Here is a 21,222-nt window from a genome sequence, read left to right as displayed (position 1 = left end):
ATGTAAAATACAAATTTTGACATCCATTTTTTTTTTAAACTTTGTGATCCAAATTCTTTTCCTCCCTCCCTCTCACTCAAGCAATTCAATATAAGCTACACATGAGCAGACATGCCAAACATTTGCACATTATCCAGGTTGTGAAAGAAAACAGACAAAAACAAAACTTCAGATAAAGAAACTAACAAAAAGATGATGCTTCGATCTGTATTCGGATACCATCACTTCTCTCTCTGTAGATGGACTGCATTTTTCATAAGTCCTTCGGAGTTGTCTTGGGTCACTGCATTGCTGAAAATAACCAAGTCATTCACAGCAGATCATCTCACAATATTGCTGTTATTTTGTATACATTATTTAAGTATCTAGTACATTATTTCTATTCCATTTCAACCTAGTTTACTAAAAGTTTAAAGTGCAAAAGTATTTTACAGAAACCTCCTACATTCTGTATTGAGACAATAAATAACGGCTTGAGGAAACAAAGTCTTCCTTTTTGATGGCAGTAATTGTTTAAAACACACATAGCAACAGTTGCCATTCAGTTCTATAGTTTAATACTTTTAAAAGTCAAGTTCATGTATGTTGTTACTTTTTAGCTTCTTGGAAAGAAGTATAAGTATGATTGTCCTGATTTTATTGATAAAGAAAGACTTTCAGAAATTAAGTCCATGTCCAAGGTTTCACTGATAAGTCAGAGTGAAAATAGAATTTAGAATCTTTTCCAATTTCTGCTCCAGCATTATTTTTCCTGTACTATATAATTTATAGATATACTGTGTGTTTGTACTATATACATATGGATATACTAATATACATGTACATATTGATTATATACTGATATATATACATATGTATATACTGGTATATATTTGTATATACTGATCTATATTATATATTGATATATATCTATATTGATCTGTATTTATATACTGATATATACTTGTATATACTGATAAGTATATATATATATATACTGATACATTTGTATACTGCTATACATATCCTTATATGTATATACTGATAAGTATATATATATATATATATATATATATATATATACTGATACATTTGTATACTGCTATACATATCCTTATATGTATATACTGATAAGTATACGTATATACTGATAGATGTAGTATAAACTATCTAGAGCTATAACTGGATATTTTTATACTTGGACATGAACCACAAACTGCACCTGAGGTAAGTGTGCCCCAAAAGGCTTCCTCAGTTAATGAGTCTGGACAGAGAAAGATTCTAGCATGTCAGCAAAAGGATGCTCCTGCTCGAGATGCAGAGAGAAGGAGAACAGTGTGGAGAAGGAGCCACCCCAGACCTCTTGGAGGGAGCTTACAGTTTTGTCTTTTTCTCCCCCAACTAGGCACTAAGTTCTGTCATTTCTCTTCGCCAGGATAGCCTGTAAATTTGACACTGTCTAAATTCAGTAACCTGAGGTTCCCCTATGTAGGTATGATTCCATGTATTTTCTTAGATTTAATTTGAGAGGCTAAAATGACTTTGCTTCTTAAATAAAGGCCTTTAATAGGATAAAAGAAGAGTTCCTATAAGTCAAAAAACCCATTTATGATCAAATAAAGGGAAGCTCCTTAGTGGATGTGATTTTCTAAACATCTCCTCCTAATGTATGAAATAAGTGAAATAACAAGTGCTTTTGCATTTGATTTTTAAAAGCTTTTATTTTAGAAGGGAGTGGTTTGATAGTGGGTTTAATACCTTTTCCTCCCCATAATTATTCCATGACATCAAACTAGAATCTTGATTTCCCAGGCAGTGTGAGGAGTAAATATTTCCTGAAGGGCTTATTTGACCAGATGGTCCTGCATATCATATGTCTGATGAAAAAAAAAATTATGCATGGTGTGTGTGTGTATGCGTGTATGCATGTGCGTGTGTGTGTGCACATGCCCGTATGTGCTTGTGCTTAGCCAAATGTATTTTTATGTGTAGACAAACTTTACTTTTTTGTGATAATATTTTAATGAACCAGAACAATAAAAATTCCTCTCTACACAATTCAATTCTGACTTGGTCAGAACTGAGCTTTAAGGAAAGTCACTGGTGGCTGAATGGAAAATGAATTGGAGTGGGAAGAGACTTGAGCGAGGCTGACCCACCAGTAGGCTATTGCAATAGTGCAAGCATGAGGTGATGAAGGCCTGCACTGGAGATGTTGCAAAGGTGATATAAATAGGCCCTGACAACACATTGGATATGGCAGGATAAGAGGAATCCAGGATAAATACTAGGTTGTGAACCTGAGGCACTGGGAGGTGCCCTCTACTGTAACTGGGAAGGTAGGACAGAGAGAAGGTGTAGGGGAGAAAATAATGAGTTCTCTTTTGGACATATTGAGTTTATAGGATGTCTACTGGACCTCCAGTTTGAGATGTCTTAAAGGCAGGTGGAGGTGTGAGATTAGAAGTCATCAGAATTTGGAGCAGGATAGGTATATTTGAGGGTCATTAGCCTGTGGATAATAATTAAATCCATGGGAGCTGATGAGATCACCAAGTGAAGTTGTACAGAGGGAGGAGAAAAGAGGGCCCAATGATCTACCCTCTGGTTAGAGAGCATGACCTGGATGAGATTCCAGCAGAGGGGACTGAGCAGGAGCAATCTAATAGGAGAACAGAGGAGAGTGGTGCTCCCAAAACATAGAAGAGGGTGGTTAACATTAGGTTTTAGGCTGCAAGGGCGGTCAAGAAGAATGAGGACTAAGGGTAGCTAGATGGCGCAGTGGATAGAGCACCGGCCCTGGAGTCAGGAATAGCTGAGTTCAAATTCGGCCTCAGACACTTAACACTTACTAGCTGTGTGACCCTGGGCAAGTCACTTAAACCCAATTGCCTCATTTAAATAAAAAAAAGAAGAATGAGGACTGAGAAAAGGCCATTGGATTTGGCAATTAAGAAGTCATCAGTAATTCTGGAAATCACTTAAACTCTTGGCTTCTGTATCCTCACCTTGAAAATTAAGTGATTGAACTAGATAATCTTTAAGGTCTCTTTCAGTTTTAACATCCATAAGATCATAGAACTGGAAGGAATCAAAGATCACACAGCCAGTGAGTGTTAAAGCCAGGTCTTTCTGATTCCGGGTCCAGTGTCTTCTCCACTATACCATGCTGCTTTTCACTATTCCATGATTTGAGGGAAAAAAAACAAAAGCAAGGACATGTTTTCTGGGGGAAAATAAATGTCGTTTTTTAATTTCTAGGAAGAAGACATACAAACGCTTGGTCAAATTGAATTCTGTTTCAGCAAAGACCTACATTTGAGGAATTGTACTGAGCCAGAGGTACCTCCCTTCCTGAAAGATGCTTTGTTGGCTGATGAGACTTCCATGAGTCATGGCCTCTCACTCTGTGAAGATGGCCCAGTTTTCTATCCCCCTCCAGAAAAGACGTACCGTTGATGTTTGAAGGACTGGAAATATATTGTGTCAGGTGGCCTGTGTTTGGGGAAGCAAGAAGGTTTCACAAAACAGTTCAGCCAAATACATGCTTACTTTTTACAATTTAATTTTAGTAGATATTCCCAATGTTTTACCAAAGGAAATAGAGAAGAAAGGGTTTATCACAAATCTGAAAAGCTAGAGTTTATTTGTTTTTTTTTTTTTTTAAATAAAGTACCAACAAAGTTTGGGTTTGTTTTCTAAACAAGAAGAACGATTCAAGAAAGAAAAAAGGGTGTATATGTCTTAGTAAATTGTTTTAGCGTTTGCTATGTGATCATTTGTATAATTCCTATGGAGTGGGTGTTCTTCCCTTGGTGGTTGGTACCTTTGGGTGTCTGGAATCTCTTTTCCTGTCTGCACATAATGGAAGGACCACAATGTAGGTACCCAGGCTGGTTACTCAGATAGGATGTTGGGTTACCAATTTATTCTCCCATTCTTCTTTCTGGCTTACACCAAGGAATAAATACTTCAGAGTCTGTTGACTTTACCTATTTCTCTTGTCATAGCAACCTGTATAACACATACTGTATTCTTATTAGTGCTCCTTGTTGGAGAAAAGAATACTGAGGTAGTACATATTTCATCTTCCTTCTCCACTTAGAAGTAACATAAGTGCCAAACAACAAACAAGCTTTTTTTTTTTTTTTTGTCAGAAGAGAACAGAACACATCATATTATTTTAGTTTGAGGGTTTTTTTTAAGGTTGTGTTGCTGGAAAAGTAAATAATTCAGGTTGGTCATTAATTAAGGTAACACTTTCCCTCTCTGAAGGAAATTAGGGCACTGTGGAAGACTTGGGCAGGTTGACAAGTAGAGTAAAATATTATGACAAAAATATAGTTCCAAAATGTGGTGCTTCTATCATTTTGGATCTGTTATCCAGCAGGAATTGTTACATATCATGTTTATTTGGTTTCACAATAACATAGTGTTCTTGTTAATGATCCAAAACACTCCAGGCTACAAATAGATAACTGCAGTGTGAGAACCTACCCATTCTGTGATGATTTCATTTTTTAAATGGGGATTTCTAATGATCTGTGAAGTCGGCTGCTTTACATGCTTTATTAAAACTATCTTTTTACACTTGTGTGTCCTTCCTGATTACTCCACCCTCTTTAATTCTTTTACATTTTGAGAGGTTTTGTGATGTGAACCACCACTCATCGATCAAAGGACTAAATTAGATTGCTGTTAACAGACTTGGTTTTGTATTTTTTTAAAGCATAAAGTTTCAGGATTCTAAAGAGCAACCCACGTAATTTTGAATTATGTTTCTCAGTGTTCTATTTATTCTACCTGTGAATTGGTAGGTATTATCGATTCTACAGTCTCAAACTTAGCAGTCTGTACTTCGTCAAAGCATGTCTTATTTGTGCTGGTTTTCCTGTAGCGTGGATCACAATAAATTCAAATTCAGGCTTTGTCCTGGTTCGTTTTTAACAAATGCACATCAAAGGGCCAAGGATATGAAGTCGAAAAATGAAAGGAAAAAGTTCCCTAACTTCAAAAAGGCTTCATTCTATTGGTTGAAGGTTTAGACTTTTCTAGTATCTTATCACCCAATTTGAGCTCATCCTCTTTCTTTTTATCTCTCTGTAGAGAGTGTTACCTAGCTTGGTTATCTCTAACCAGAGTGTCATCACAGATTCCAGCATCCTTCCAATAAGTCTCAGTGAGGGGAGACAGAACAAGAGAGAATTTTCATTTGGAACATAGTTTAATCCTGGAGCAAGGGAATCTTTGTTCTTTGCTAAATGATAGAGAAGAGAGCACTTGTGGGTGTAAGCTTTCTCTATAATTGCTTCACACAAAATTTCAAGTAAGGGAAGGATTATTGTTTGCCAGAGTCATTTTGGCAGTTTTTGAAAACAAGTTTAAAGATGATTAACACCTGGCTTTTTATACACAGTAAAGAACGGATAAATGTTTGTTGAATGATCATTGGGAGTTAGAAGAGACTTTCCTTAAAAGTCATCTTGGCCAACTCACTTATAAAGTGAGGAGACTGAGGCTCAGAAAATTAAATGGCTTACCCAAGGTCACACACACACAGTAGTGAAGCCAGAATTTGAACCCAGGTTCTAAAATCCCAATAAAATACTTTTAGCCCTGCCTTATGGTACATCTATTGAATGAAGGAAGGAAGGTCCCTCTATTCCAAATCATGTCACTTTGCAGTGGCATATGATAAAATGACCCCCCAGGTTGTGACCAATAAGATTGTAAATTTTAGGCCCAGCTGTGTGAGCTTGGGAAAGTCATCTTCCCTGGGCCTTAATTTTCTGATCTATAAAATGAAGAGGTTAAGCTGAATTATCAGATCATAGATTTAGGACTGGATAGGACCTTAGAGACCAAATCTGGCCCTTTCACTTTATATATGAGGAAAATAAAGACCCACAGTGTAAAGAGAGCTAGAATTTAAACCCAGATATTTATTTTTTAATTTTTTTTTGAGGGGCAATGAGGGTCAAGTGACTTTCCCAGGGTCACCCAGCTAGTAAGTGTCAAGTGTTTGAGGCCAGATTTGAATTCAGGTCCTCTTGAATCCAGGGCAGGTGTTTTATCCATTGTGCCACCTAGCTGCACTAAACCCAGACTTTCTGACTCCAAATCTATTGTATTTTCCCCTGACAAAATTCCCTTCTAACTTTGACATTTTGTGCTTTTGGATTCATATGGGGCAGCCAGGTGGTGCAGTGTGGTTAGAGTGCCACATTTGGAATCAGGAAGATGCGAATTAAATTCAGCCTCATGACTAAGTCACTTAACACCTGTTTGCCTCAGTTTCCTCATCTACAAAATGGGGATAATAATAGCACCTACCTTGTAGGGTTGTTGTGAGGATCAGGGAGGCCAATTGTAAAGTACTTAGCACAGTGCCTGGAACATAGTATATGCATGTTGGCTAATATTGTTATTATAGCAGTTTTTCAAAGATACAGAAAGCCGTGACCCACTAAATACTGACTTCTGCATTCAGGTTCATTGAGGTGTTAAGGGCTAAAATTCTAGCTAGTCTGTCTAAAATATCTAATGAGTGGTCACCAATAAATTATAAGCTTTAGCAAGAGTTAGGCTTTTAAGCATTTATTAAGGAAAACAAGAATTTGGTGTAGAGAGAGAGAAAGGCCTAGATTCCTATCTATTAAAGGGAGAGCACATTTCTCGCTCCACTCTCCACCAGAGTCCAGAGGAAAGAGCGTCAGACTGAGCGCCAGGCTCCCCCCTTCTTCCTCCCACTAGCCTGCGTCACTTCCTGACGCCAAAGAAAAGACTCCTGGTCTTGCCCTCAAAGACCTTCCCTTCATGGGAAGAACTCTTCTACAGTAAGTCTCCAGCAGGTGGCGTCATTCCAATCATTACAGAGGCTTTTCATTAGCCACATACATCTATAGAGATTTGTTGACTGCCCTAAACAATAAGTTCTAGCCTTTATACAGTGCTTTAAGGTTTGCATAGTATTTACACAAATTATCTTGTTTTATTCCACAACCTTAGGCACTAATTATCCCCGTTTTACAGGTAAGAAAATTGAGAGAAGTTAAGAGAGTTGCCCAGGGTCACACAGCGAATATTTGAACTTGGGTCTTCCTGATTTCTAAATTTAGCAGTTAGCCACCTAGCTGCTTCATGTAAGAGTGAAAAGGGGGCTATGGTTCACTAACTAAAAAGTTAGTAAAACTTTGGCTCCAAATGCCAAGTGATAAATCTTATTTCTATCATCTTCACTGTTTTTTAACCTTACTTATGTTAGCTCCTCGCTTCCTCCCTCCCTTCTTTCCTTCCTTCCTTCCTCCCTATTACTCTGCTTGTTTGTTTCACTGTATTCTCCCATTGTTGGCCAACTCGATGTATTGGTTCATCTGGAGCACAGATGATTTATACTTATGTTTTGGGGAAGGTTGAAAACCCAGATCAGTTTTCTTTTTCAAGAGGCTGGCTTTATGGATCTCAGTAATTGTTTCTACAGAGCTGTAGGTGGAATTTTGTGTCCCCTGAGTAGAGCCTTTCTCAGTAACAGGCTGATATCTCTTGGAGCTATTTAAAAGTGGAGATGATTATCATTTCATTCTAATTGTTTTGCAAATAAACAATGCCCAAGGCTAGAATTTTATTTCCATTATCTTAGGAAGAGTCCTTAGGAGTTTACTGAAACTAGATTCCCATTTATCCTATGGCTAAGGTACCTGGGTAGTTAAGGAAAACATTCAAATCTGGTCTGACATCTTTGTATAAACACTAGTGATCTAACTAAGGAAAAATGATTAGAATAATGTTGCTTGCATAATCTTCATCAAGAAAGCATTGGGTGCTCATCAGGCTCTCACTAGGTGCAGTTTTAGGCTTCTTGGAAGAATTTTTTTTTAAGTATATGACCTGGCTTCTACCCTCAATGAGCCAAAAACCTAGTTCAGAAGATTAATCAATTTAATTTAACAAATATTTATTAAACATTTGTTGCATACCAGGCAGAACCATATGCAATAGGTGTTACATGCATGGTGGATAAAAGAGCTCTGAGTCAGAAAGTCTTACCTCAGACACATTAGCTGTGTGACCCTAAGTAAGTCACTTATCTTTTCAGTGCTTCAAGGAAGTCTTAGTCTAAGACTTAATTTCCAAGCAGGACCCAATCTGCACTGATAAGAGGGAGTTTTGTCTTCAGCAGTTCTCTAAAGAAATGATGTCACAAGTTAACTCCAAAGGAAATAAAAAAGTTCTAGCCAAAATGTTGAATTATGGGGACTTGCAAACACAAAAATGAAAGTTGTTGTCCTCAAAAAGTTTGTTTTTCTGAGGAAATTCAATATGGATGTGGGTAAATAAGTGCAAAATACGTCCAATATAAATACAAAATTATGGGGTGGGAAGAGGATTCATAGTTATGGAGAAGCAGGAGAGACCTTTCAGAAGTGGCACTTGGACTGAGTCTGGAAAAAAACCTGGAGATTTCCAAGGGGCAGAAAAGGCAGGAGGGCAAGGGCTGAAATACTAAATGAGTCACATGGACTGGGATGTGGAGTGTTCCATGTATTGTGGAGGTAGAAATGCCAAGACTTGACAATTGATGGGGATGGGCAGGAGGGAATGAGAGAGAGAGAAGAGATAAGAATGGTTCCAAGGTTGCAGATCTTTGTAACTGGAAGGATTATGATGTCTTTTGCAGATATAGGGCAGTTAGGAAGAGGGATGAGTTTAGGCAAGGGGTTCTGAACCTTTTTTGGACCCCTTTGATTGTCTAGAGAAGCCTACAGATCACTGCTCATAATAATGTTTTTAAATGTATGCAATACACAAGGTTAGAAAGGAGACCAATTATATTAAAAATATGGTTATCTATATCTACTTCCACATCTATCTATATCAATATATACTATCTATATCAATATATATACATTTATCTATCTACATTTCTATTTCTACCTCTCTCTCTGTCTCTCTCTTTCTCCTCTCTACCAAGTTCACAGACTCTAGTTTAAGAACTTCTGGAAAAAGATGAATACTGATAGTAATATATAATAATATAATATTATTATAATAAAATATAATATTTAATTAATAAAATATAATATTTAATTAATAATTCAGGGCAAAAATAGTGATCATTCAAAGGGAGCACATAATTAATAACCTAAATGGTTTAAGAAAAGCAACAACTACTAACAACCTCTAGGAGTTCAGAGAACATGAGTCATTTTGGCCCCCCCAATTTTTTTTTAGTGCCTAATGGCCAGTCTACTTAAGTTACATAGCCAGTATGCAAGAGGACATGGATTCACAACCCATACTCTCTACTACCCCAAAGATGTTCCTTATTAAAAACTTCCTCTCCATCTCCTACTGTAATTAAAGAGGTAGGATTTTAGTCAGGTGCTATAAAACTGGTGGGCAGCTAGGTGGCACAGTTGATAGAGTGCTGGCCCTAGAGTCAGGAGGACCTGAGTTCAAATCCAGCCTCAGACACTTACTAGCTGTGTGACCCTAGGCAAGTCACTTAACTCCAAATTACCTTAAACATCCAGGGCCATCTCCAGTCTTCTTGATGTATATCTTGCAACTGAACCCAGATGGCTCTGGAGGAGAGAGTGAGGTTGGTGACTTTGCAAAGCCCTCCATCACTTAAATCCAATTTACTGCAAGTCATGACATCATCCCAGTGTCATGGTCCTCTTCTAGAACAAAGAATAAAGAAACAGCAGCAACAATAAAATGGGTAGGGCTGCAGTAAAAGGAAATATTCCAGGGGATCAGGATTCACATTCTGCTTCTGCCATTCACTACCTCTATAACATTGGGTAAATCACTTAACCTATTTAGGGCTCAGATTCTTCATCTTAAAAAAAAAAAGTGTACTGGTTGATCTCTGAGGTCCCTTCTGGTTCTAAATCTATGATTCTATGATTACAGCAAAGAGAACAACAGATATTGGGACATGGAAATCCAAGCTTATAAACCAATTTGGCTAGAACAGAGAGGGCTCTTGAGAATAAGTAGTTTTTGCATTTTGCATTTTTTGATGTGTTGCCATGGTCAAAAAACATCATTACCAAACTAAGTGATCTTTTACCTCTAAATACTTAGCTAGGTTGGCACTTGGGATAGTGACTTAGTCTGTTCCCAGGACCATACTACATATTCTAGCAAAAACTAGCAAGCAATTCCTTCAACTCTTTCACCTATACTCTTTCATTAAGCAAAGGGACTAATCATTACTATTAGTTGTTGTACCCCACTGCCTAATGTGGATTATCAAAGAAAATGCAGTTGGGACTGCTGCTCCACTGTGTTGAGTATAAGGCCACTGAAAAAAAGAAATGTCTCTAATATTTGCTTCCATTTTGTGAAATGGTAGCTTAGTTGGGAAAAGGATTTAATCCAGGGCCCCATGAGTATTTGAGCATTGCATTGTAAATAAATGCCTGAAATTCAATTATAATTGTTTTATTCCTCACTGAAGCATGATGAAAAATACTAACATGAAGCAACGAAGCCACTTTCTTCATGAATAAGTACCAGCTCATAAATCTAAATTAGTGGAATATTATCCAAGTCAGTACTTCAGAAGAACTGTGTGTGATTCCCTGCCATGCCGTAATAGAGAGTCTTTATGAGTTGATGTGGTTAAAAAAAATCATAACATCATAGACAACTTTCTGGGGATGGGCCTCTTAAAAGCTGGTGAGACTTGTCCTCATTTGCTAGATGTCTCTGGGACTATATTAGAAGATATTCCAGCTAGTTGGAACCTCTCAGATCTTGTAAGCCTCAAACATAACTCTGTAGAGTCCAGGGTCACCATAGGTGACCTAATGAGATAGCAGAGTAAGGTTTAACTTACACTCAAGTAATACGATAAATTAATTGGCAATGCTAGTGGAATGAATGACATTTTCCATAGAAGGGGTTGTATCTAGGACTTTAAAAAATAGAAGCAAATTATTCTTTGATTTGCAGTGATAAATACTGTAATTTCATGTAATTTTTTTTGACAGTCATTTTCTCTGACTGTAATAAGTCTCTCATTTATCTTATGGACAAAGTAAAAATTACTATATCATGTTCAAAAGATATTAGGTTATTACCATGTTAAGATGTATGAAGGATAGAGCTGTTAATGGCTTATTGACTTTAAGCTGAAATGTCTTTAATACTTCAGACTTGTGAAGTACTAATAATATAGCTCTGACACCTTTTGTTCAAGGATCGAGTTTCACACCATAATTTTGGTCCATTCATCCTCATGCTGAGGGAGGAAAGTGTGAAAGGTCTCCTTTTTGTCAGCAAATTTAAGAAACGTTAAAAGGTGGTCCAATTACTATACATAAATTCCAGTTGTCAAGTAAGTCAATGTATACCTGATACCAAATATCTACATAACAAATTGGAAAATTCAGTCAATGATGCTGCTGTTTCCAAGTGTCCAAAAGCTGGGCATCATATAAACTAATTACCTAGGACATCTGACTTTTTCAGTTTTCATCTGGATTTTTTTTAGCATCACATAGCCACAGATGGAGGAAGAGTCATGTCTGACATTGTATTAAGCTCCCCTCCAGGCAGGTCCTAACATCTCTCTCATAAACAGAAGCTTTCTGGAAATCCACAGACAAAAGTTATCATGTCTTTTTGATGTAGGTGGTTGACTGGGTGAACCCGCCATTCTAGGAGCTACCATGTGTTGTTAGTGTGTCGCAGGTAGCAGAGTAGGACAATTCAAGTGTTTGCCGGAGACCTGGATTCATGAAGACCAGAATTCAAATCCAACTTCAGACTGGGTGCCCCTGGGCAAGTCACTTAACCTGCCTCTGTTTCATTAACTGTAAAATGGGGATAATAGCACCCACCTCCTAGGGTGGTTGTGAAGATCAAATGAGATAATATTTGTAAAAGGGCCTGGAACATTGTTGGTGCTTGTAAATGCTTGTTTCCTTTCTTCCTTCAACACATGCCTCCTTTTATTCCCATGTTAAAAGAGTGGATACAAATGTATGTATACATGTATGTGTGTCCAAACCTGTGGTTTCCTTGGTATAGGGAACTCTGGGGTGAGGAAACCTTTTCTACCAATGCAGATAAACAATTGTTCTACAATGTATAGTCAAGTCAAGTTACCTGGGCAGCAAGGTGACACAGTGAATAAAGTACGAGGCCTGGAGTCAGAAAGACACATCTTCCTGAGTTCAAACCCGTCCTTAGACACTTACTAGCTATGTGACCCTGGGCAAGTCACTTAACCCTGTTTGCCTCAATTTATTCATCTGTAAAATGAGCTGGAGAAGAAAATGGCAGGCACTCCAGTATCTGCCAAGAAAAGCCTAAATGGGGTCATGAAGAGTCAGACAGAACATGATTGAAGTGACTAGACAACAACAAAAAAGTTAGCTGGGTCACTAAGAGTCCAAGTGATTTGCCCAGGCCTATACAACTAACATGTCAAAGATAGGACTCAAACTCAGAACTTCCCTCCTCTAAGGTCAGGGAGAACTCCCCCCCCCCCAAGGAGTAACCCTGAGGGGTCTTTATCATCTCAAATCCCTAATCTGGGTCTGTTCCCCCCTCCCCCACTCAGACACTGTCATCCTCCAGTGAGTAGCATCCTAGGTCCTTTTAACATCCATTAGCTTTTGCAAAGTGATACTTACTTTGAAGTTAAAACAAGAATAAGTTACAAACATCTCGTTTCCCACCCTCAAACACTTCACCATATACTTTTGGGAGAATGGACTCAGAATGAACACAATTTCTACATAGCATTGGTCCCACAAAATTCATATCCAAAATTGGTGCCCCTGCTGGATGAGTCGTCTTCTCTATGATCGCTGGCCTAGGTCCTGAAGGTTGCTCCTTGCTGCTTGAGGCATGGATACTGGGCTGGTTGCAAAACCCTCAAATCTTGATTACTAGACTTTTAGTGTCTTCATGTCCTGACCTTTCAAAATTCAAGAGGTCATAGTCTCTAAATTAATCCACTTAACTTAAAATGAAAGAGCAAATGATGAGGCCAAAATCTGATGTGCATTTTCACAAGTCACATGTCAGTCTCAAAGGGAGAGGTCCCAATACCTCCAAGTATCTAAAGACTATCATTGTCTCTCCCTTACTGTGTCTGTCAGTCAGGAAGAAGTCACAAGAAGAAAAGAGTCAAACCAAGAGAGAAGAAGCTAACACTCTGCTCAATGTGTTTTGAACACACACACCCTGCCAAAGGGGCTCCTCCTCCCAGATGGTTGGGAGACAGAAACCAATTACAGAATGTCTACCTAATCTCCAAGTTGCAAGCTCATTCATTGTCTTGGCAAGCCCATATCTGCAACAGGACTGCCTCTTGTTTATGTCTTCTGTTTTTTAATGCAGTGCCTTGTGGAATCTTAAAAGGTACTGGCATCTTTGCCCCTTCCTGGGCATCTAAGAGTGGGTTGTTGAGAGACTGGCTGAGAGGGAAAGAGACACCTACAGGGAGAGAAATGACTGGAACTAAAGAGCCTTTTGGTGTTTGTTGGGCTGTTCTCCGGTGGAGGTAAAATGCAGAATAGGTAATAAGCAGTCCTGCTACAAAGCCTCCCAATTATAATCATTCCATGATAATTTACTGCTTAGAATTCCTTTTCCTTTCATATGAGTATAAAGCTAACTTTTCTAAACCTGATTTTTGCTTGTACTCTTACTTTTCCTCCCTATCCCCTGCTGGAAAGAACCCCATAGACTAAAGCAAAAATTAAAATTGTTCCTCAGGAATCTGAGGTGGGATTGGAATTGAAAAACTGGGAGCTTGGTTCCCCAAAGTGAGGAGATGGGCAACCCCAAAGAACCCCTGAGAAGCCCTGAAGGACAGGATTGATTGGTAAAAGTCACCAGCCCCTGTGGCCTCAGACTAACTTCTTAGAATCCTTAGCCTTCTTTGAAGCTTAGCACATGTCACTTTCTACAGGAAACATGTCTTGATTCCCTTAATTGCTAGTGCCTTCCCCTGCCCCAAATTACTTTGTTTAGCATACCCATTGTTTCTCCTAATAGAACAAAAGCTCCTTGAGGGCAGGGACATCTTCATAACCCTTGGACCTATAACAATGTTTGGCACATGATAGAAGCTTTAAAAATTATTGTGGAATAAATGAATACATGAGCCTCAGTTTCTTCATCTGTAACAAGATGATCATAATATGTATATTGCTTACCTCATAAGGCTGTTATAAGTATAGCACTTTGTATTCCTTAAAGTATTTTATGAATGTAATTTATTACTAAAAACATTTTGCATTGTAGGTTTCAGGTCTATCAGGAGTTGTGAGCAAAGTATGTTGTAAACCTAATGCAAGCTACTATTACTTTTTAAAAAAGGTTTATGGAAGATGTAAAGTGAACAGCATTAAAATATTAATAGAATTTTCTTTTTTTCCAGTTACATGTAAAGATAGTTTTCAACATTTGGTTTTGGGGGGGGGTTGGGGGTTTTGTTTTTGTTTTGTTGTTGTTGTTGTTGTTGAAGCAATTGGGGTTAAGTGACTTGCCTAGGGTCACACAGCTAGTTAAGTGTTAAGTGTCTGAAGATGCATTTGAACTCAGGTCCTCCTGACTCCAGGGCCGGTGCTCTATCCACTGCGCCACCTAGCTGCCCCTCAACATTTGTTTTTATAAGATTTTGAGTTCCAGATTTTTCTCCCTCCCTCCCTCCCTCCCTTCCCTTTCCCCTCCCCAAGACAGAAAGCAATCTGATATAGGTTATATATGTACAATCACATTAAACATACAACAGCATTAAAATAAAAGAGAGGAAGAATGAAATATGTTCCATGAAAAGGGTGTTTTGCAGTCAAAGGTTCTGCCTTGATTCTAACTGATAATATCCCATAGACCAGTTAAGAGATGCTAGGTAGTTAAGTGGCAAGGGTGTCTTCTGATGGCACGGATTTAAGAAAATCATTGCAAAGGTGTGCATGCCTGGGTTAAATAGAGACAGAGAGACACAGACACAGACACAGAGACACTCAGATAGTCTTTCTTCTGTAGAATCCAAACTGCTTCTGGGCTCTCCAGCATCATTTAATACTTTCTAAGTGGCTCTAATGGGTTAGCTGGTAAAGGCTGCATTTTCCTTCAGTTCAATTCTCCTCTTTCCTTTGCTTCTTTAGAATAATACTGTTTGCCTTTTTCCTGTAATTTCTTGATGCTGTGATAACACTTGTTAAAAATACTTCATTTTCCCACATACCCTACTTTTCATGCCTCACTGGTACAAGGGGGAGCAGGGCATTTTCATTAACTGTGTCTGCTTCTCACAGGAGGAAAAATGTTTTCCAGCAGCCTCAGCGTTGCAGATCTCTGTGGGAAGCTGGAGATTCAGCTGAGCAGAGCAGAGAGCAAGTCACACAGATGAAAGGGAGCAAAATTTGGTTCAAGGGAAAGGTTGAATGAAGAATGGTGTTCTCTTTTAAAAAGAGTCAGGCAGAAAAAAATATCCTTGAGCCACTAAGGAAAAAAAAATAGGGTAGTTACAATAGAGTTTGTAAAGTACTTGGAGGATGAATAGACTTATAAGTATATGTGCATATTCCTGACCTAAATGAAGCTCTTTTTACAACAATCATTATGGAGAAACCCCATCTCTGCTTTGACATGCACTAGCTGTTATCTTGGAAGAGCTTGTTGCCAGTCCCTCTTTGCCTAGGGTCCCTAGCTAATGTTCCCTGGAAACATCAGACATCAGAATAGAGAGATCATATGTAGGTCTCTATAGATGTGAGTTAAAAGCTCGTGTATAAACAGTCAAGCTAACAATATGGTTGTGTAGGGGACTGGTGAGAAATCAGGTTAGAAAGATAGACTGGGGCAACTTGTTGAGGACCTTAACTGCTCTTTTTTTTTTTTTTAAGTGAGGCAATTGGGGTTAAGTGACTTGCCTAGGGTCACACAGCTAGTAAGTGTTAAGTGTCTGAGGCCGGATTTGAACTCAGGTCCTCCTGAATCTAGGGCCGGTGCTCTATCCACTGTGCCATCTAGCTGCCCCCTTAACTGCTCTTTAAAGAGATTTGGATTTGGTAGTCACTGAAGAACTACTAAGTGCCTATGAACAAGGGAGTGACATCAAAGCAATGTTCTAGGAAAATGAATGTGGTGGCACTGGGCAAGATGCATGGGAAAAGAAAGAAACTGGAAGGAGGGCCACCATTTATTTAGGGATGCATTATAATAATCCGCACTTGTGATAATGGGGGGGTCTCATCTAGGGTAATAATGGATTGATGAGACCCTATCCTTCATTCAGTCAATGAACATTTATTAACTACCTAATATGTTCCAGGCATTGTGCTAAGTGCTGGGGATACAAATAGACATTAAAAACAAAGACAGCTCCTGCCCTCAAGGAGCTTATAATCTAAGGGGGAACACAACACACAAAAAGAAGCTGAAAAGGGGGTGGGGGAGGAAGAAGGTACCTGATTTGGGGCATGATGTAGAGTTCCAAAGATGTCCAAAAACTAGTGTAGTTGGTGGGAAATATGGAGAAAAACTGCTGAGCTCCCTTCTTAAACAGGGGTCCTGGAGCCCACAGCCTTGCCCTCCAGTAGAGGGTCTAATTGGAGGGTCAGAGGGTACTGAGGAGATACCAGGTATTTAATCTTGAAGGATGATGAGATTTCCCAGTGATGCATTTCCTGGGGAAGGAAAGTATGTTGGAGAGGGACAAAAGTCCAAAAGAAGTAGCTGGTAGGAAATGTGAAAGACAAATTGAGAAGACTTTGTATTTGACTGGATATGGGAAGCTTGAAACAGGAGCCTGGGTAACTGCTGATACCTTTAATTTGTTTTTCTTAATCTTTTTTTTTTTTTTTTTTGAATGTGTCATGGACCCTTTTGGCAGTCTGAAGGAGCCTTTAAATGCATAACAAAATAAATAGGATTACAAAGGATGCCAAAGATTAGTGAAAATAAAGACATAATTTTCCCATCCAAGTTCATAGAGCCCCTGAAATCTATCCATGGATCCCTGTGAAGCAATCTGTGGTCCCTAAGTTTTAATTTAATTTAAATTTTTTTCAGTCAACAAAAATATTTTTTTCTCCATTCCACCTCTCCTCTCCCCCACTGAGAAAGAAAGAAAAATAAAATCCCTTGCAATAAATGACCATAGTCAAGGAAAACAATTTCCCTCATGGGTTATGTACAAATAAGAAAAAAAAAATATGTCTCAATCTGCATCCTGGACCCATCACTTCTCTGTCAGGATGTACATAGCATATTTTATCAAGAGACCTGTGGAATCATGGACTGAAGTCAAGAACCCCTGCTGTGAGGAAGAATATTTGGAAGGAAGTTAAAGAAGAGAAATTTGGATTTGTAAATGTTGAACTTAAGGTCACATCTAGCTCACAAGGTACCCTACCCAGTTGGATATGTAGACCTGAAGCCTAAGAGAGAGGTCAGAGTAACCAGCTTTTCCCAAACAGATGGGTTTTAGTTTGGGGGGGAGGTTTTTGGGGGGTTTTTTTGGCTATAAATCTTAAAAAGAATAACATTTTTTCAAAGTTTTAGAGAGAAAAAAGGAGATGAAATTACTATGGATTTATACTTTCATAATATGAGATTGAGTTTCTTTCTATACAGAACCTGAAATGCTGTTATTATTTTCAACGAGCATTTAAGATCTTTCAGTGAATACTGAGAGAGCCCAGTCCCCATAACAACAGTGCTACACACTGGTCTGTAGCCAGCTTATTTGTCCTCTGCTTGGTATCACACATTACATTTAGCATTCATTTCTTTCCTTCTGGGAAAAAAACCCATACCAACAAGCAAACAAAACATCCCTCCCTCCACCTGCTTTCTGTCTCTCCTTCAGCCCCTGGCCAAAGGGAAAATCTGCTCTTTATCTATTGTTAGCAGACTATGTGTTTATATAAAAGCCCCCCAAAATTCCATAAGCACAAACCCTCTGGCTCCTCTCTGACCCTGTACTATGCCTTTAAAAAAATGTATACTGGGTGTTATGGACTGGAGGATACCACACTAGTGGTGTGTGTGTGTGTGTGTATGTGATTCTATACTTCCCCATTACCTTTCCTCTTCATTCCTTCCCCACAAAAACTCAGGCCAGCTTCAAGGCCAAGGCACAATTCTCCTACCTGCCCCATTCTCCCTCCTCACTTCAGGAGAGAGTAGTGATGGAAAACAGCAAAGTGGAGTTTCATATTATTTCTCTACTGCATTTGAAAGTAGGGAGGAACAGTGAAACAAGGACTTACAGAAACCCCTTAAGAGCTGTGTGACCTTCAGCCACTCACAACTTCTCTGACCCTCAGGGTTTTTTTAATTTGTAAAACAGGGATGATAATACTGACCTCACAGTGTTTGTGGTGAGAATCAAAGGTGATACTGTTTGTGAAAAGACTTTAACAATTATAGAGGATTATAAAAATGTAAAACATATTGATTGTGACCATTTAAGTCACTAGATGGCTATGATATAGTTTATCAATCACTTACGCCAGAAGATTAAAAAAAAATCTGAACCTATGATTTCATAAATGTAGTGTAAAGAATTAATTGTTATTTGAGGTTTTTATGACCCCATCTTTTGGCTAGAATTTTTTTAAAAAACCTCGGCGCCCATTGGCCTCTGGGGCTCTGCAAACCGCAGGGTGCTCCACCCACTGGTTATAGCTGTCGCCATGGCGCTGGCACCTCATATCATCACCACTCACCGACGCCTACCTGGCCCTGGCAAAATTATAATGATTAGAAGCCTAGTGAGGGCAGTCATGTGACTGTCAGAGCGGCCAGCCAATTGGCTGAGGGCTGTCTGGGGTCTGCTGGGAAGAAGCAGGGAGGAGATTTGCCATTCTAGCTGGAAACTGGAAGGCGACAGGATGCTGCTGTGTATTCTCAGCTGATTCCTGGGTGGTGGTGTTATTCAGGTTGTATAATTTCCCTTTCCCCATTTTATTTCCTTTCCCATGACCCTACTGATCCTGTTTGTGCTTTTTTTTTTTTTAAGTTCATTCTTGTTAAATAAATCCTGCTCTGTTTTGAGGGAGGCTGCCGGTCTCCTTCCTTGCCCCAATATTGTGGTGAGCCACTTAGCTAACACTCCCCAATTAAAAATTGGTCCCAACAGTAGGGAACTCAATTTGGAAACTCTCTACAATGGAGAAGGACAAGTCTTCAATACCCAAGGGCTATGAATATTTTAAAGAAAAAACTGATAAATAGAAGTATGTACAAATGTATATATATGTAAAAGTATTCTATACATACTTCTAATTATCAGTTCTTTCTTTAAAAAATTCGTGGCCTTTCGGTTAAGAATATATACAGGCAGCTAGGTGGCACAGTGAATAAAGCACTGGCCCTGGATTCAGGAGGACCTGAGTTCAAATGTGGCCTCAGACACTTGACACTTACTAGCTATGTGACCCTGGGCAAGTCTTTGCCCTGTAAAAAAAAAAAAAGAAAGAAAAAGAATATATATACATATACACACGCACACATATACATATTTGTTTCTAATGGTAGCCATCTCTAGGGCAGGGTGTGGAGAGGAGGAAAGGAAAAAAAAGAAACTTACAGGACAAGTTTATTATATATTTAAAAGGAATAATAAGTTGTATATAATAGATATGCAGTTTCATGTACAATCATATTTTTCCCTATTCTACTAGGGTATTGATTATTATTATTTCTATTACTGCCATTCCATAAATTAAAAATAAAATAAATAAATGTGAAAAAATATTGTGCTATAATGGCATTTCAATATAATTAGTTTCAGCTGTGACTTCATAAAGTCAGTCAGTCAATGAACATTTACTAAGCACCTACTATGTGCTGGGCACTGTTTAATCCCTGGGGATACAAAGAAAGGTTGAAAACAGTTACTGCTGCAAGGAGCTCACAAATATGGGAGAGACAACATATAAAGAGTTACATACAATCAAGCTACATAGAGGATAAATTGGAAATAATCAATGGAAGGGAGGATACCAGACTTAAGGGAGAAAGTATATATTTATGCCTTTAAAAACATTTCCCCGCCCCCAAGCAATGAGGGTTAAGTGACTTGCCCAGGATCACACAGCTAGTAAGTGTCAAGTGTCTGAGGCCAGATTTGAACTCAGGTCCTCCTGAATCCAGGGCCAGTGCTTTATCCACTGTACTACCTAGCTACCCCCTAAAAACATCTTTTTGAGAAGGGGTCATACATAGGCTTCACCAGACTGCCAAAGAGGTCTACGACACAAAAACCTTAAAGAAGTTGACTCAAAATCTTGGAAAGTTGCCTGGGGCACAGAGGGGCTAACTGACTTCTTGAGAGTTACATGAGTAGTATCTATCAGGAGTAGGATTTGAACCCAGACCTTCGGGACTCCAAGGCCAGCTTTCCCTCTGTTACACTGTCCTGCTGTTCTACAACACACACCAGGTTGTGTATGAATGTTCTATCAGACTGTTGGAGGAATATATGCACTCTGTCTCCATACTCAGTACTTTGATTATTTCATTGAGGTGAACCGTGACCTTCCTGACTCTCCAATCAGAACTCTGTGCTCATGCCATTGTATGAGCCTGCCATTCAGATGACTCACTCCAACCCTAACCCTAGGAAGGTTGCAGGATTCTTGGGGTCTCTACCCGGGAACCTGCCAGCTTGTGTCCATGAAGCAGCCATTCCACCAACAACCCGGAAACAACTATTACAAACAAGGCACTCTTCGGTCTCTGCTCCACTTCGAGTTTCCTCCTGGCACATATCCTTGCTTTGAATTTACCCAGCCTTTTTCCTCTCCCACACACCATAATAGAATGTGTCATTCTGACACAATTTCATCTCTGCTCCAGAACGATGTAAAGGAGCTGTCAGAGAGGGATGATCATGTTGTCGCATGTTTGTCTCGCTCTGTCTTTCTTTTCCTCAGCTGCCTGTGCCTGGTGGCAGACCAGCCCCTCTGCTACTGGAATACTTTTATCTGATTACACACTACTTGGAAATATGGATCCCAAAGACCTTGGGGCAGTGTCAGTTACTGTTATCTAGGCCTAGACTGTTTCAAAGACTGTGCGTGTTCTGATTAAGATAGTTGGCGACTGGCACCACAGGCTTGGCATTTAGAGCTCAGTGATTTTCTGGAAGCCTCACTTAGGCCTCTGTGTGTCTTGATGAGAGCATGGAGACATGGCCTTGTCTCAAACAGCCAAAACCTTACACTGCCCAGTGGCAAGAGTTTTAGCTTCAGTGTG

General features: G+C 39.0%; 1 protein-coding gene across 2 annotated transcripts in view; it reads left to right on the top strand.

Moving 5' to 3' along the window:
• Window positions 1-4,569, top strand: part of RNASET2 (ribonuclease T2) — a 57,792-nt gene extending 53,223 nt beyond the window's left edge. For both annotated transcript variants that reach the window (XM_043963631.1, XM_043963630.1), the window contains one exon: window positions 3,241-4,569. In XM_043963631.1, coding sequence (XP_043819566.1) covers window positions 3,241-3,438 — 198 coding nt within the window. In that variant the 3' untranslated portion in view covers window positions 3,439-4,569. The remainder of the gene's footprint in view (window positions 1-3,240) is intronic.
• Window positions 4,570-21,222: the final 16,653 nt, after the last annotated feature.

Source organism: Dromiciops gliroides, chromosome 4 (assembly GCF_019393635.1).
Source record: "Dromiciops gliroides isolate mDroGli1 chromosome 4, mDroGli1.pri, whole genome shotgun sequence".
Lineage (NCBI taxonomy): Eukaryota > Metazoa > Chordata > Mammalia > Microbiotheria > Microbiotheriidae > Dromiciops > Dromiciops gliroides.
The sequence above is the reverse complement of the archived record's forward strand: the minus strand, read 5'-3'. Positions and strand labels throughout refer to the sequence as shown.